The sequence below is a fragment of the Mugil cephalus genome, chromosome 20 (assembly GCF_022458985.1).
Source record: "Mugil cephalus isolate CIBA_MC_2020 chromosome 20, CIBA_Mcephalus_1.1, whole genome shotgun sequence".
In the NCBI taxonomy this organism is placed as follows: domain Eukaryota; kingdom Metazoa; phylum Chordata; class Actinopteri; order Mugiliformes; family Mugilidae; genus Mugil; species Mugil cephalus.
In genome coordinates, this window is record NC_061789.1 from 4744195 (window position 1) to 4762696 (window position 18502).

At 41.6% G+C, this 18502-nt stretch overlaps 1 protein-coding gene across 5 annotated transcripts in view; it reads left to right on the forward strand.

Annotated features, from left to right (window-relative positions):
• Window positions 1-2715: 2715 nt before the first annotated feature.
• Window positions 2716-18502, forward strand: part of LOC124998465 (RNA binding protein fox-1 homolog 2-like) — a 64649-nt gene continuing 48862 nt past the window's right edge. For 4 of the 5 annotated variants that reach the window (XM_047572892.1, XM_047572894.1, XM_047572895.1 and 1 more), the window contains exon 1: window positions 3614-3915. In XM_047572892.1, coding sequence (XP_047428848.1) covers window positions 3658-3915 — 258 coding nt within the window. In that variant the 5' untranslated portion in view covers window positions 3614-3657. The other variant, XM_047572896.1, reaches the window with a different exon arrangement.

The window sequence follows — 18502 nt, forward strand, 5'->3', positions numbered from 1 at the left end:
AATCAATCAATCAATCAATCAAACAACCAGTCACTCAATCAGTCTGTCAATCATTCAGTCTGACTTTATTTGTATAGCACTTTCCAAAATGTAGGGCTTTACACAATAATCAATCAATACATATCCCCCGCCCCCCACCCCTTCCCTAACATAGACACACAGACAGACACACAACTTAATGATCTGTGAAGCACTACAAACAAGAACAACATTCATTAAATCAAGAGGATTTGTTAAGACATTAGCGAGAACTGTGGAAACGCTCCCATAGGTGTGGAGACACCAGAGGCTGGATTTAATCGACAACGGCAAAGTAAAGTCAGTCAATAAATCAAGACTCTTAATTAGTAGAAATAGACTTAAGAGCAGACTAAAAAATAATAAAAAGCAAACAAGAGAAAAAATGATTCAATTATGCTAAAAACGCCAGCTATTAAAACAGTACGAGAAACTAAATTTTTAAATGGTCAATAAATAAATAAAGTTGCGGAGTCTAGATAGATAGATGGATCATTTCTATGCATAAAACTGATGCAAAACAGTCATGAAAGTAGACAGAAAAAACCACATCAAACATATGAAACAGAAATATGTTACTTTTTGTTTTTTTATTCGCTAAGTTAATCATTTGTACATATATGTGAGGTGCAAAAGTACACAAACCCTTGTGTTTTAGTATCTGGTGTGACCTCCTTGCGCAGCAATAACAACGACTAATTTCTATAGCAATCTGAGTGGTGGTTTGGGGGGGATTATAGTCCATTCCTAAAAAAAAACAACCCACTTCAGTTCTGAGGTGCTGTGTGCGGCACTATTAAGACAGTAATGGCTTCTTCTGTGAAACAGGCAACAGTGTGGAGGGACGTGACCTCACCGCCGTCCATCATTGCAGGTTCAGTGCAGAAGGCAGCAGAGGAAGAGGGTGGTTGATAGAGCGAGTTACAGAGACACAGAAAAAGAAAAAAAAAAAACACACAACTACACAGCAACCTCAGCTGCTCACAAACACACACAGAAACCGGTCACAGTCACATTTACTCACGGGCAGATGGTCAAAAGTAAAGCAACCATCACATTTCTGAGGCAGGAGGAATCAATACAGGTTCTTTCTTCTTCTGTTTCAACTGTTTTTGTGTGCTTTTGTGGCCCAGCAGCCATATTTGAATGCTTATAGCGTTAATCACAATAACTAGAGTCGAGATGTTTCCCTTTCAACGCGCTTTGGTTCATCGCCCACTAGGGGGCGCAAAAACATTAAAAGAATTGACTATGTTTGTCACTCCCTCAAAAAAAAAACAAAACAAAGAAACTCACTAGACTGCAGGGGCCAGCTCGGATCTTTAGTGTGAGTTTATTGGAAAAATTAAAACCCTTTAAAACATAAATATGTTCACATGTGCCTTGAAGAAAAAAACAAACAAAAACCAAGTATATGTATAAATAAAATATTAATAAAAGAAATTTTGCACCTTTTGTTTACATTTTCAGAAATGTTTTATAATTTTTGTGTAAATTATATGTACACGTATATGTATGTGTAATTTATATGTGGTATCAATATTTATATTAGTATAAATACTAATATTTCTTTACTTGTATTTTTTCTATAAATAACACAATAAAAATGGAAAAAATGGAAAAAGTTTTTGTATTTATATTTTTGTGTTCAAACACGTAAATCAGGATTTTAGTATTTCTTAATATTTTCATCTAATTTGTTATTAGGTTACAAACATTTTCAATCAACAATACGGCTAGGAAAAAAATCATATTTCATATTAGTTAAAAACAAATACATAATAAAATGATTAGTGATTGGAGGTGGTGGTGTGATTGAAGCAGTAAAAAATGACAAAACTTTTTGTAATTTATTACTATTATTATTTTTTGTTGTGTTACATTTTTCAGACATGTTTAAAAACATTGTATATATAAATAAAATTAATGAAGACTTTCCGTAATTTATTATTGTATTTCTTATTTTTTTTGTTTGTTTTTTGGTGATTTTTTTTACATATAAATAACAAATAACATAAATAACAAATAATGAAAACTTTTAGTATTTTTATTTATTTATCGTTTTTATTAGACTTAAAATACTTTTTGTATATTCCCATTTTAAAGTATTTTAAAACATGTTTTATTATTTTGTTTGCTGATTTTATAAACAATTTTGTGTATAAATAAAAAATAATGAAAACCTATTGTCCTTTTTTTATTTGTTCATTTTATTAAACTTAAAATACTTTCGTATCTAAATATTTTTAAAAAATATTTTAAAACAAGTTTTATTATTTTTTTGTGATTTTATAAACGTTTTATGTATAAATATTTTTTTTGTAATATATTATATTTTCTTAGTTTTATTAAACTTAAATTACTTTTATGAAAATTTTATATCAGTCAAAAAAAATAAATAATAAAAAGGATATATGTGGTGGCGTGATTGGGGCTGTAAAAAAATTACGAAAACTATTTTTTATTTTTGTAATTTATTATTTTTATTTCCTCGTTTTGCTAAACTAAGTAAAAGTTACTTTTTGTATCCACCATTTTTTTTTTAAAAAAAATTTTGTTTTCAATATTGATTTTTATAAATTTTTTACGTAAAGGTTTATAAAACATGACGTGGTGCTGATATTTTTATGTTAGCTATAAATAAATAAATAATAAAATGGGTAGAGGAGGAGGAGGAGGAGGAGGTGGAGGAGGAGGGAGCAGTGAGGTGTTTGGGGGAAAAAAAAGAGGTTAGACGGAGGAAACGCAGACCTCAGACCAGCCCACTTCCCCTCACTCTCCAGTCATCCTCATCCCGGTATCCGCTTGGAAATCTGACCGCGGATCAGCACCACTCCGCCCCTCGTCTTTTCCTTTTTCTTTTTTCTTTTTTTTTTTTTTTCCACACCACCGGAGCTCCACACACACACACACACACACACACACACACAAAACCGAGACCAGAGGAAACCGTGCAGCTCGCTCCTCCGTAAAGCCCAGGTCCAAGACGGGACCCAACACCGAGGGGGGACTAAGGCTGCTGCTAGGAACCGACGGAGAAGGACTTTCAACGCGACAAGGAAAGAAGAAAAAGGGGAGAGGGAGAGCGGAGAGACGCATTTATCGCGTTTATTTATCGGGGACTGGCTCCGCTGGAGAATAAAAAAAACAGGGAGAAGGAGGAGGAGGAGTAGTATTACAGCTAATTTCCAACATTTTCTATTCTTGGCAGCGAAGCGTGTGGCCACATTTATAAAGGGAGCTAGCGGAATGTAATGCTACAGGCTAGCCGAGGTTAGCTGGATAATTAGCTCGTCGCGAGAGTCGTTTGATCTTTATTCTCAAATAGGTCACTGCGTTTTTTTTTGTTTTTTTTAATTTTTATTTTTTATTTTAGGGAGGGGGGAAAAAAAAGGCTGCACTTAAGTACCTTTTAATGTGTGATGATATCACAATGCTCTGCCTCGCATAGCTAAAAAGCTAAGTTAGATAATAAGCAGTTCTTATATCTTATATTTATGGAAATCTGATTTAAAAAAAAAAACGAAGAAAGAAGCTATTGCGGAGCTGTGGATACAAACAACAACAGCAACACACAAAAAAAGGGTAAATTAAAAGACTTTTTTTTTTTTTTTTGTACTGGAGACTGTCTGCCGTCCGATGTTAATGTCGACCGACGTTGCATCCATAATGCTACCCGTTAGTCGGGGGATCATGGACCGGGAAAGGGACGTGGTCGAGGCGGCCGCCGGACCCGCTGCGGCCGGGGGTCCGGCTGCTGTTGTCCGGGGGATGAAGCGCGGAGACCCGGAGCCCGACGCTCAGACGGCGGCTGCCCTCGCCGACTTGTCCGGGGCGGAGTGCAAAAGACCGAGGATAGACGGGACCGGGGGTGTCGTCGTCGGAGACATCGGACAGGTATGTAAAAAAAACACACACACACACACACAAAAAAAGCAGCCATTCCTCTCATCTTTTTTTTTTTTTTTTTTTTTTTTTTTTTTTTTAAACATGTGCGTGCAGCACGATTCCTCCATCAAAAAAAATGTTTTAATACCGCCTATAATAATAAATCAATGCATCAAACACGAGAATGACAATCTCACGCGTTCATTTGCGTGAATTTTGAACGGAATTTAAGAATGGAGGTTGAAATCCTCGGGTGCATGATGACACAAGCCAGACAAAGGTAACATGATCCAGGCTCCATCCAGGGCTGTGACAGACCAGCAGAAACAGCAAAGATCAGAGCCTTTCATCGTGCATGCATGTCTCCCAGAAAGAGAGAAAGGAAAGAAAGAAAGAAAGAGAGGAAAGTAAGCCGCTGCAGGGCATAAGTGCATTTTCTATTTGGGTGAAATTACCCAGTGAGTCACCACAAATCCTGATGCACACTGCAATTAATAATCCTCCCCTCCTTCCTCTATCTAGATTGTAGCTAGGTGTTAAAGAGAGAGAGGAGGGGGGGGGCAGACAAGAAGGGGTTGGGGGAGGGGGTCACCACGGGGAAAGACAAAGAACAGAGCTTTTTTTTTTTTGTGCTCAAGGCTGAAGGAGCAAATGGTGTGAGGTGGGGGCTCCATCCTCGACATGGGTCTTCCCTGCTTCCATGACTCGACTGCTGAGGCAGCAAAGCATCAGCATCGTCGCCCCCCCACCCCCCCACCCCCTTCTCCTTGTATCCCTCTCTCCGGACTAATCTGTGCATATTACAGTTAACGAGAGCTGGTGTAGTTTTATTCCCACGGACGCCACCCACCCCACGCTCTCTCTCGCGCGCCTACACATGCTTCCCCAAGCAGCCGCTTATACCGATAGTACGAGGTCGAAGTTTCTTTTCATTTTTTTTTTTTTTTTAGCTGACGTCTGTTGTTTTTCAGAAAAGCTCGAGGTCATCTGCAGGTAATTGAATCACCGCCAGGGTTGGGTGGGTGGAGGATATGAGGATGGGGTGGGGGGTGAAGCTGGTAAAATACTTTTAAGTGGCAGTGCGGCCCGACCTGCTGCAAAGACAAATCGGTCCCTGGACGTGAAAAGGATGGATGCTGTGGGAGGGGGGGGGGGGGTAAAAAAGGTCACAGCTCGCCGCCGGCGGAGATGATGTGACAACGAGGCAGCAGAGCGGCGTGCCCATCAGTTGTATTGATTGGCGGGCACCGGGGTGGGGGTGGGGATGGGGATGGGGTGTAGTGCAGTGCAAATGGAATGAACTGGAGCATGGGGACGTGAGGACGAGGGGAGAAAATGATCGGTGCATTGATAATGGGAAGGGAAAAGGGGGGGGGGGTTTAAATGGACGCGACAGGCGGGAGAATGCGGAGTCGGGGAGTCGGGGTGGTGGTGGTGGTGGGGGGGGGTTGTGGAGGCTCGGATGGGATTGATAGCTGTAGGATGGAGCTGAGGAGGCCATTAGCTCGCATCCTTCTGGGAACCGTGATAGAGGATGGAGTATGGAGGGAGGGGGGGGGGGTGGAGTGATGTACGACGAGATCTCTGAGCGAAGATGCTGTAAGATGGAAAAATTTATAAGGAAAAAAAGCAAATGACATTTAAGGGGGGTGTTTATTGTTATTATTTTTTTTCGTGGATAGCTGCGAATGCTAAAGGCTAGCGGCTAATGGCCCGCTGACCTTCCAGGACGACTGTAATAATAAGCGAGAGTGCAGCCTCCTTTTCTTTTGTTGCGCCCGCTCTCGCTCTCCTCCCCCAACTCATACAGACTGCAGACCCCCGTAGCACCCCTCCCTCCCTCCCTCCTTCCCTCTCTCCTTCCCCTCTCCCCTCTAGCTGTCCTCTGATTTGCGCCCCCCCTCCCCTGCTCCCCTCCCTCCCTCCCTCCCTCAGGCGTATTTCCAGTTTGCTAATTGACTTCTGGTTTTCAGGCTTTCAGTTCTGCCAGTGAAGGCAACGAAGCACCCCCAAACCCTCCCATCTCCCCCCACCCGCCCCCCCGCCGTCATCACTCCCATCCTCTCTGGGGTCCCATCTCCTCTCCCTGCCATCTTTGATCATCTCTCCATTTCTCAGTCCATCTCCCGACACATCTATGTAATAGCTCTTCCTTCTCTAATGTGTCTCCTGTTTTCCTCTCATGTTTGTGTTTGCCATCACCTCACCCCCCCCCACACTCTCTATCCGTCGGTCATATTGATGTTTTCCCCCCCTCGAGGGTACGCTGTGGTCCACTCGGATGCAGAAGGAGTACAGTTTCTAACTCCATCTGCCCCCCCCCCCCCCCCCCCCTCCTATTCCACTCTCTCTGTTTCTGAGAGCCGATTTATCCTATCGTTGGCAGTAAAGAGGCTTTGTGTCGAGCTAACGAGATCAAAGCTCGTTTCAGGAGAGGGCATTAACCAGACCGATCGCTTTAATGGGCCAAAGCAGAGGGGAGGAGGCCAGGGCGGTTGGTATGAATGAACGGGTCAGTTTGCCCCCGCCCACCTATCTGTATGGACCCCAGTGCTAATAACTAGAATAAAAATGCCTCATGTCCTCACCCCCAAACTGAACAGACTCGAATCGATCACATTTAGAGTAAAACCTTCTGATAATCCGTTCAAAAGATAAATATTAGCTCCTAATAGCCGTGCAGGCAATCGATCGGATCATTTCTCTGCGGTGGGAAATAAATCCAAACGTCGGCTGATATGAGGAGGTTCCAGAAAGCTGGAACTGATGTCGGCATCTTTGTCTTTCTCTTGTATTCAGTCAGTAACGAGTTGTCGATAAATCCCACTTTCCTTCTGCTGCTTATGATTTCCTGCAGAATTGTCCCTCCCTGTTTGGTCTCCAACACTTTGCAAATGTCCAAAAAAATCCTGTGTTGATGCATTTAAACTCTTATATCACATCTTATTTACTTTAAATAGCTAAGATGGAAAGTTGTAATTCCAGTCTGAGGAAATATTTCGTAAACGTATTCAATGTTCTTGTTCTTTAAGAGAAAGCGGCGCGGTCGACTCACGTTACATGAGAAGCTATTTGTGTTTTTCTCTAATAAAAATACGTTATGTTTTTGATGCTATTCAGTTTTAGACCGTGGAGATTTATAATTATTTAACGAGAGTTGGTCAAAACCCGTAGACACGACTCCATATGTAGCGTGAACTAGCTAAACTTTATAAGTGCTAGCTAGCAAAGTTAGAATGAAATTCAACTGTTTACTATAAATTAGATTTATTGACTGATACTTTATTAAATCTTACATACATTTGTCCATACAGTTATTACAGTAATTTAAAGACTGACTGATTTGAGGCATTTAAACTCTTTAAAATCTTATTTAATTAAGCCTCTGTTTAAAAAGCTAAATAGGAATCTGTGATCAGAGGAATTGATCAGCCTGATGAAATATTTCGTCAACATATTCAGTGTTGTGTTCTGAATTTAACCTGAAGGAGAAAAAGGCACGGACGACTCGTGTAGCATAATGTTACCACCACTTTATAAAATATAATGTTTGTGCTTTAGAGCATGAAGATTTACAATTATTTAAAGAGAGTTGGTCAAAACCCGACGAAACGACTCCAGACACAGCGTGAACTAGCTAAACATTATAAGCGCTAGCTAGCAAAGTTAGAATGAAAGTCGACTGTTTACGTACGTTTATCCATATAATACCACGTCTCAAAAGCATTTTGTTTAGTATTAATCGCCAATTCAAATAGCCACGTTATTACGGTAATTTAAAGACGCACCGATGTCTATGTGCCGTGTACTAGGGGTGGGTATTGGCTTCACGATACTTAGGTCACGATACGATACATTATCGCGATATTTATGATGTTGCGATATATTGCAATATTCTACATAGTTCACTGAGAAATTTTAAGTGGAGCTTAAAATACAAGTTGTATATATGTTCATCAGATGACAGTGATAATTTAATAACTACATACTCTTTGTCCACTTCATTGGTTCCTGCTTCCATTTGAAACCAAAGCGTTTTGATTTTTCGCCGCCGTACTCGCTTCTGCCACTTGTCTGTCCACTTCTCCAACTGCCTCGCTCACCACTGCAGGAAACGACAGTGAAATGCAGTGAATACGTAAGATGACGCTGCAGCGAAGTCGTTCACCATCGACCCAAAACATGTCAACATCTTTTAAAATTGATATTGTATCAGAAGGAAAAAGTATCGCGATACATTGCCGAATTGATATTTTTTCCCCACGCCTACCGTATACTGTGTAAATAAACAGTTTGAAATATTTTAAATGGTGTTGGATACACTGACATTGTTTTTTTCTGAGCTGGCAGTCTTCCCCACTGCCTTGTTTCTGCAGTTTTTCGCTTTCATCTACCCGGGAGCCCAAACGAGGAATTTAGTCTTGTCATAGCGGCTGCAGATGATAATGTGCACCCTGGTTTTGAGCTGACAGGCATTAAAAAGGAAACTCTGCCGATGCATCTGGGTTTCTCCTCCACCGAATTGCACAAAATTCACCCTGGTCCTCCCTCCCACTCCCTTTCACCTCTTGTTTACATCACAGCAGCACTGCATACCATACCGAGACATATGGAACAAACTATTTGTCAATTAATCTGTATCTAAAGCTCGTTTTTTTCCGAGTTTACATTTATGCACATTTGATGTGGATTTTTAGGAATAAACATCCTCTCACTTGAGGCTGTTTTTGTCCTTTTTTGTTAAACAAAAAGATTTAATGCACCTAAATGAACATTGAACTCATCTATTGTGGTTTACGTACAAGTAGAGGAATCCATCTCCACATGTTCCATTTCTCCTTCGTCAGGTCTTTTTGTTTCCAAATCATAATTAACGCCATGTCTAACGTACCTATATCGCTGATATAAAATCAGTCACAGATGCCTCGTTTCAGCCAGTTTTCAGGGTTAAATGCTAAATGCTAATTCCTGCTCCACCTTGGCGCTTGTTTACAGTCGTTTTCTTTTACATATTGTTTTTTGAAACTGTTTTAATCACTTTTTTTTCCCACTAAAACACTGAGAATAGATGAACTTCTAATTGAAAATCATGCATTAGCTGCAGCCAGTCAGATTCCGTTTCGTCCCGTCGCAGGAAGGGTTGGCCTACTGACGTGTGTTAATATGTGCCATAAACACATATCCTACCTGGTCTCTCGCATTAGCCTCCTCTGCTGCTGTTTAATGATTGCTGTTAAACTTTGAGCCACAGCCGAGCCACAGTGACTTTTGAACTGGCAGCGATAAGCGAAGAATTCCCCAGACAAGAGTTGCTCAACTCATATTCTCCCCTCCCTCTCTCCCTCCCTCTTCCTTTGTGTGTGTGTATATGTGTGTGTGTGTGTTCCCCTCACTTTACAATGTGTTTTTTATCAGTGCAAGTGCAACAGTGGTATTGGCAAAGCGTGAAGGAAAAACAAAGCGCGAGCAGAACGGACCGGATCACTCGTCGTCTTTTCCCACCGCTTTTTGAAACGCGCAGTAGTTTCAGCTTCTTAACCTGGCACTCGTGTGCGAACTCTCTCCTTATGGTCATCTATTTACTGCCCCGCCCTCCTCACCCGACATGCCTCCTCCTCCTCCTCCTCCTCCTCCATCTCCTCCTCCCCAAGGCTGCCCCCAAACTGTCACATGTGTTCCCATCTCCACCCAGTCGCACAGAAAACGTCAATCCAGCGCTTCCCTCGACGCCGGGGTCGTCTGCGATGCACCACAATAGCCGCCTCGGTGTCGTACGTGCATGAAAATTACGAAAACGTCACCCTCCTTTTCAAGATCGGCCGTCGGTATTTTAAGCATCGTAACGTGATATCGGCGACGGCTTCGCCTCAACAAACGGAGGCTAATTCAGTCTGACAGAAAGCAACGAAGCAACAGCCTGTGCAGCGTATCAGAGACATTTACAGGATTAAAAATGAATGAACGACACGTATCAGGATGTTAAACGGAGCTTTAAAGTGCTATAAAATAATCAAATAAAGTTGATGAGTTGATGATTGACTGATGGCTTTACTCCCACTGGGTGAAAGATCTGTATTTATTGTAGATTACTGATGATTTATCTCTGATACTTGTAAGTACCAGATAGTACTACATTTAAGTTATAATCCATCCTGTTCCCGAATGTTTTTTTGTTTTTCTTTGAGTTTTATTTTTGGAGTCATTGCTTGTGGTGTGGCCTTGACCCACTCCAGGCTACCAAAGGGAACTCATTCTTGCTGCTTCAGATGCCACAACAGCAGTTGCTGAGGTCTGGAAATATTCAAAAAGGATTTAAATAATAATAATAATAATAACTAATCACACCGGTTGGGCTTTCCCATCGTCTTTGAAAAGGTTTTTGTGTAGTATTCTTCTCTTAACGTTGTCCTCTTGCACAAACAACCGTTCGGTTCTGGCTAGCGGCTGTGTGCAACATGCTAACCGTTAAAACCCATCTGGTGACCAGTCGTTTGCAAACCATCCACCAGCTCTTTGTCATTTGTCTGCAGAAAATCCTCCACTATTTAATCTGCTGTGACGTCGTTCTCTCTGACAGACAGGAAGAATTGGTTGCCAAATATACTTTGGCCTCTCGTAATTATAACCGGTGTTTACCTTTTGGTGCCTTATCAAAATGGTAATATTGAATGCAGCTCTGCTACCGCTGTGGTGCCTTTGCTGCTTCCAGTTAAAAAAAAAAAAAGTCCTTTTCTTTTGGAAGGGCTGCTTAAAATATAATGGATATAGTACTAAAGATTTTACTTGGTGCTCACCTTTAACTCCCTGCAATTGTAATGTTTTTTATCTATATATGCCGCATATTTACTTGGATAAGAGCAGAACGAGAACACGAACAAAGAAGCAGTGGCTTGGATGGGATTTGTACACGTTTTAGAAAATGGAGGACGTGTGTTGCTTCGCGCTGTAAATGCATTCGGCTCAGAGGCTGAGCCAACACAGGCTTTGGCCACTTGGCGCTTGCGGTGTTGCAGCAACAACATTAGACGGGACGCATTGTGCAGTAATGTGTTTTTAATACTCTCTCGTATTTTCACATTGTTTTTTTTTTTATTTACACTGTGAGAAACACAACGGGGAGTAAACTCGTCAATTTGGACCAAATTTGCCCGACAATTCACTGGCATCATTAACAGTTAGAAAACAATGGAGCATAGTTCATTCTCTTCTGCTGCTGCTGCTGTAGGAGCCAGTGCACAGATTTGTAAGGAGAACTGCATCATTTTTATAACTCCAGGTCATCTGTTATCATTAGCAGTCTACACAGTCTGCAGAGAGAAAACGATCATCCATCATTCCACCCAGTAAAAACCATAGAACCGCATGTTTTCTTATTGTCACGTTGGAAACATTAGTTTTGTCCATTTTTTTTTTTTGTCTAAGGCTGTTTACACTTTAGACTCTTAACATGCACCTTTTTGGTTTGAAATGAGATCTCTAAAGGAAACATTCAATCCATCACGTCTTTCTTCGCGTTCTCCTTGGCGCTCGCTGTCCGTCCTTACGTTCTCAGCTGCCTCCAGTGCATTCATCATTTTCTGCTTCATCATTTGGCTCCGATGCACCTTTCAGAGCAGCGCACATCAATCACATCAGCCCTCTTCCCTGTGGTCTGTTTGTTAATTCATTCTCCTTCTGCAGGTGTATGCATCATTCATCTCCGGCTCTACCACCTCAGTCGTGACTTCATAGAGTTGCTAGTTTTGCTGATAGCGTTGAGACTGAAATCCTTGCACAATCTGGGAGGCTTCTTTATCTCGGATGTGGTTGTGGTTTACTAAATGTGAGAGAAGACGGTTGGAGGTTAATCTGAGCTGTCTTGGTTTGTTTTGTTTGTTTGTTTTTTCTTTTTCATTTGGCCGCGACGCACCAAGCCAGGTGTCGACCGCTTGCAGGACAGTTGGTGAACGCCTGTTACCCTAGCTTTGGCAGCGATGCCCGCACCGTTGGCACTAGCCAGACCCCCGTTGCTTGACCATATCAGCATGCTGAATCATTAGCTGGATGAGGCGTTAACAGAGATCCTCTGATCCACGAGGAGTTCACAAAATGGCCAAACTGATCAGCGTGATTCAGGAGGAAAGTTTGTTCCTAGCTTCCTTGCCTCAGGGCTAATAGTAGCTCCTTTGGTTTCTTAGACAGACTCTAATGATCCACAAGGGAAATGAATTGATCATAGTGGCTTAATTGTCACAAAAAGATGAGCTGTTATACAGCTGGATAGAATAATAGGAATATAGACTAAAAGAAGTTCTGTAGCGTTCACTATGGCAGCGGAGCTACCACCTGCTGGTGTGGAGATTTATTTCCTTTCAGAACACATGTCCCAGCTAGCTGTTGGTTGCAGTCTTTGCAGTGTGTTCAAATGCAGCTCTTTGGCGCAGACACTAGTAGGTATTTCCCAATTGGTATTGGGAGTTTTTCCAGGCATTTTTGAAAATGATAAGATTGGTATCTGGGTTTCAACCAAGACCGATCTTGAGTAGTATTTCATTTTGTCTCTGTCGTAAACCAAAACCACGTCTATTCAACGTTGAAACGTCTTCTCTGGTTTAGTGGCTGTTGGCAAATGTCAAAGCTGCCAAAAATCAAAGAAGTAGAAGAAGAACCAATAACGTGACTAAACACGTCTGCGGCGTGGATGAACTTTCCTCTGGAAAATTAACTCAGTCAGACAGAAATTTGTAAATTGTGCCATGTGGTTGTTTGGTGATAGTAGTTGATTGTTAATCAGTACCACTACCAACAAGTTCACTCAAGAAAAGGCTGCACCCAAGCGACAACAATAATAGTGGCGTGTTATTGGTCCACCACCGCAACAACAGTGGTTTGTTTGGCGGTAAAGTGGCTTTTTCTTGCTGCGTCATGCTTCAGTGTTCTGAAATGCAACCAAAACTCTGAAAAGTGAGGCTGTACTACACACCTGCTGGTACTTTCCTACTACTAAATGCATAAACTAGCTAACTTGCTCGCTAACTTTTACCTAATTATCAACTATAAGGTGACTGGCCAGTGGCTGGATTCTCCATGTTAGAGAATAGTGGTTCATGGTTGTGATTTTGAAAATTGCACAGCCCAAGTAATACTGTACTTTGTACAGTTATTCAATAAAGATTTTGGTAATTTGAACACTTTCAAATTTGTTTTTGTGTTAAATATTTTGAATAAGGGAGGAGTGGTGACATTTAACCAACCGATAGCTTTCTATTCACATTATTAACACTGAATAAAGTAGGGGTGGGAAAAAATATTGTTATGGCAAAATATCGCGATATTTTTTCTCCCGATACAAGTGCAATAAATTGGAAATGGATCATCTGGATTAATATTGTTTTTGTGACTCAATTTGTCCAATGAATTATCACTGAGACCTGATTTACATATATACAACGTGCATTTTAAGCTGCATTTAGAATTTCTCGGTGAACTATGTGGAATATCGCAATTAGGGATGTTACGATTACTCGATTTCACAATTAATTGTGGTATTTAGTGCTACGATTAATTGATCGCAAGGTTTCCTGAATACCGTCAGAAAATAACCATACTTAAGGGCAACTCAAACGGAACGAAAACAAAGTTACGCAACACCCACGTGTTGCCGCGCTCCCGTGTGTTGCTTTGTTGCGGTCCCTGCAAGTTGGCAGAAGAATTTTTCTCCCCGACCAACCGTGTCAAATCAGCCGTCTGGAAATATTTTGGATACAGGAAAAACGAACCAGGGTATTTTTTGAGGACGGTTTGCCAGCATGTAAATTATGTTATAAAAAGTTTCAGTCAAAAGGAAACACATCTAATATGTTTCCCCGCCTGCGGGACAACCACCCGACTTTGTACGCCAAAATAAAGGTAAATACACAGTAACATTAAAATACGTCAATGTTTTTCTAACGTTCCATTGATTTAGTAGGAAATTAAATGTTAGCGTGTCATTTGCAATTAATTGTGTACTAATTTGTTTGTAATTGTAATTTAAACATAAAATAAATTAACCAAAATAATAAGTTTTATATGTGGCCACATAAAATTAGATAACTGATTAAAACAATAAAAAATAAACACCTGGTATGGATGACAATTGATGGCTTAAATAATTTAAACAATTCTCCTGGGTTTTAATGATACTTAAATACACAAATACAAATACTGGGTCATATAATTAGTAATATAATTATATTTTGGCATCAAAAGATAGAAATAAAGGAAACTTTAAGACCTTCAAGGACTGTTCATGTGATTTTACATATGAATAGAGTTGTGAAATCAATCAATGCATAATAATCGTGATTATCGTGATAAATTCTCTGACAATTATCGTACTAAGGAAAACTATAATCGTCACATCCCTGATCGCAACGTCATAATATCGTATCGATGTATCGTATCGTGACTCGAGTATCGTGATACGTATCGTATCGTTAAGTCCTTGCCAATAACCACAGCTGGAATGAAGTAAAAAGAATCGAATTAAGTATCTAATTGGTATCGTTTTAAGGGTACTGGTATCGGTACTGGTATCAGCCCCACAAGGACGACAAGATGAGACTTAAGGAATCTTTCTATTGACTGATATTTAATATTAAATCGTGGGGCTAAAAGTCTTGATCAGGACACCTCTAAACACCAGTGTCGTTGGCCTTTGTTGTCTGTAGTTCTTTGATCCCGACTTCTTCAAAGCCTCAGTGACTCGTCAGGAAGTTTCAGGATTTAATGATTTGTTGACGGCGGCAGGTGGGATCGTTTTTGTTTTTTTTTTTCCCCCCCTTTCCTTACATTTGGTGATATAAGGCCGAGTCCACCTCCTCGGGCTGTTTTGTGAAGGGAGCACTGGATGCCCGCAGCAGCCCTCTTAATTACCCCTCCCCCCCTTTCGCCTCCCTTCCTCCCCTCCCTCCCCCCTCCTCCCTCCCCTCTCACCATCTGTTGACCTCATGTCATTCTGCCTTCTTTCGCCGTCACCACCGCCGCCGCTGCTGCTGCTGCTCGTTTTTTTCTTCCTGCCCATTTGCTCCCCAACTTCTTCTTCTTCTCCTCCTCCCTTAAATAGCGAGCCGGAGAGGGGCAAAAATAAACAAGGGAGTGACGCCCTGTAGTTTTTGCCCTACGTGGAGTTGGAGAATATGTTTGTGTGACTGGTTTTCTGTGCTTTTTGCCAGGGTAGTATAAAGCACGTCGCTGTGGCCCGGCCGGCGCCTTCAAAGCCTCCTCGCTCGCAAACTATATGGAATTAACTTAATGGAAACTTTTAAAACAGAGCCCCACCCTCTTTAACGACCCACACAGACTCAACGCCGCTGTCTGCCACCTCCATTCTTCCTTTATTATTTATTTATTTACATGTAGATGTACTTTCTTTCTTTTTTTTTTTTCTTCTCTCTAGACGTAAATGCTGGGCCCCGTTTTGTTTACTTTTCAAGACACCAGATGGAAAATGGAGTCGACTTCTTTTCCAAAAAAAAAAAAAAAACTAGGTATCAAGTTCAGACCCCCGGTCCCTTCCCCCCACCCCTTAAGAAAATATAAATCACATGGCATTCCTCGCTCATGACTCATTGTCTCCATTTTGAAAATCTTTTACTGCTTTGTATTTCTCTTCTCCCCTTTCTTGGATTCGGACTTTCTTATTGCCCACATTCCTCCTTCTTCTTCTTCCTCCTCCTCCTCCTCTTATTTTCATCTAGCTCCCTCTTTCCTTTTTCCTTTCCTCCCCCATTTCTCTTCATCCATCTATCCCCCTCCCTCCCTCCCTCCCTCGCAGACAGATTGATTCCAGATGTTGCTAAACTCCCCCCTCCTTCGCTCCCTCCTCCCTTTCTTCCCAAACTCCTCCCCCTCCTCCCCTTTCTTCTCACTGTAGAACCAGCTCTGCAATTTGATGGTCAGGGGTAATTTTGGTTAAGATTTCGCTGTTTTCCTCCCAATTTTTATTGCTCGTACATTGCCAACACCCTCACTCTTGTCTGAATACGTGATAAAAAAAAAAAAACATTTCTCGCCATCAATCACCTGTAATTCTATGTGTTTTGTAGCATTGCAGCTAAATTGCTACCGCTCTCACCGTGCAGCAGAAGCATTCTCCGTTTTTTTGGTGCACTGGAACCATCCGCTTTGAAATGCACACACACATTTCTTTCTGTTTAATGTAGAAAGAGTTTTCTCATTCCCGTCGACATTGCCCAGGGCTTTGTAGACTTGAGATTTCTCACTTACATCGCATTTCCATCCGAGCTACGTCGAGCAACGGCGGCTCTCTGCACCGACAAGCGTGGTGCTCAAAATAATAATAAAAAATAAAAAAAACGGCGCACCAAGGAGAGCGTTCCCCCTGGGGACGAGGCACGAGGGGGGAAATTGGTTCCAGATGAAACAGGAAGTGGGGAGAGGAGACAAAGAAAGGGCTGTTTGAGACAGTGTTTGGGGGGGGGGGGAGAGGGGGAGGACGGGCCCCGAGTCTGGTCATACACACCCAGCGTAAGAGTTTACAGCTCACGCACCAAAAGAAAATGGTTTCTCATTCTCTACGCCTGGTCTGTTTTTTTGTTTTTTTTTTCCTGCTCTGTCTAGACACTTCTTCCCCTTCTTCATTCGTCCATGCATCATCTCCACATCTGCATTTGGTCTTAATCTTGGTTTAGACTCACGCAAAGGATCCACGCGGTGGGTAGCACTGGTGGAAGCGTTGTTCCCCGGTGTGTGTGAAATGCGCTGCTGTTAACGCAGTTAGTTAGTTGCGGTGAAGCAGGAGCTGCTCCTTTAGCCGCCGAGAGCGTCAACGAGGAAATGCCTTTCGGACCAATCACATACGCCTTTCACATCGAAAAAAGAAACGGGTTGACACAGGATTTTCAGATCTGGGTCGACCCGCCTTCCCTGGTGTAATTTCCCAAACATAACGTAGCGCTAATTCACCTATGCGCTTCCATTAAAGATCGCGTAACAACACATGTGATTTGTTTGATTGAAAAACAAAAATCTCTGCCCTTCAGAGATCGGTTTCTTATGGGAGCAGATCAAAACTTTGCTCTGTTTTTGAGCTGCTCGCAGCCCTGGAGCTTCTACAGTGACACAGTCTGACAGGCCGTCCAGTTACAAACAAGTACATCAACGTCATTATGTAAATTAGTGGGTTGAAGCAGTGTTCTTGTTCCCCTTTGAAGCGGAGTTGATAAAATCCCGAGTCAATTTCTGGGTCGATGGCGTATTGTAACATAGACCTGATGTAGAACCATAAATCTGGCCTTTAAACTTGGTTTACACTTCATTGTGTTCAGATTCAGATGCACACGCCTTCATACGCACTTACACTGGTGCATTGTCGGCATCGTTGTGCAACTACGCCGCTAAAGCGCTAGTCACAAGTGTGATTATTGTGTGTCGCTGTGTTCAGTTTTTCTCATGTTAGGTCTAATATGAAACTTCTTTGACTGGTGGGGAATCTTCGGTTTTCATTTAATGGAGCCGACACAACACCCATGTGAATAAAAGTAATTTAGAATTGAAACATCTTCAAGAGACCTCAATCAAGTCCAGTTGCCTTGGGTTTGACGCTGGAGTAGATGGTGTAAACTGAAGCTGACCCAAGCAGGTTGAAGTCTTGTTTTCTCGTACGGCCACTAAGTTGCGTATTTCCTCAATAATCTCCAGTGTATTTGTTTTAAAATACATTTTTTTTTTAATTATTTTTACGTTGTCAACATAAAATACAACTTCAGCCGCACTGACGAGGAAATATGCGTCGTATTGCACAGTTTACCCTACCTCAGAGAAATAAAAAGGGATTCTTTTTAATTAGTTCAAGAGAAAATATAAGTCGTAGTTTTTTTTATATCTAAATGTGTTTTTTTTAAATATGCATTCATTACATAGTTTGTGTTTTGAAGTCGGATCCTAACTCAGAAATGTGTTTTTCGTCTGAGAAATAATTAACAGAATCTTTTTCAGTCAAAAGTTGTTTGTGAGCTCATTCTGAATTGTGTGAAAATCGTGTCGTTAACCCGGTATCACAGGGGTCTTCAGCCCCAAACTGATGAAAGATTAATATATGTGTTCTATATTAAACTAGTGCATTCAATGTTAAGCTATTCCCACATCACTTTACTAAAATATGTTGACTTCATGTTAATGTGTATTTAAAGAAAATTACAAAATTACAAAAAAATATAGAAAAAAAGTCTGATCAACCAAAGATTTTTTGCCCCCCTGCAGTACCTCCGTGGACCCCTAGGGGTCACAGACTCCCCAGTTGAAGACCTGTGAATTAAAGCAATCTTTTTCAGTCGTAGTTTGTCTGCGAGTTCATTCTGAATTATATCATAAACTCAGTATCGGAGGAATCGTGAGTTGCGTGAGTCGCTTCGTCCTCAGTCGTGCTCAATAATGCGGCTCATCTGCTTGATTGGCTCGATGAACGCTCTCAGGAAGTGATTTCCCTCAGCGGGCGGCTCTAAGGTCAGGGCCGCGAGGTTAACTCTGTTGACACTGTTCAGAAGCCAGGTCTGCTCGTTCCTCCTCCTCCTCCTCCTCCTCCTCGTCGCTGCAGTATTACCCAGCCCACACT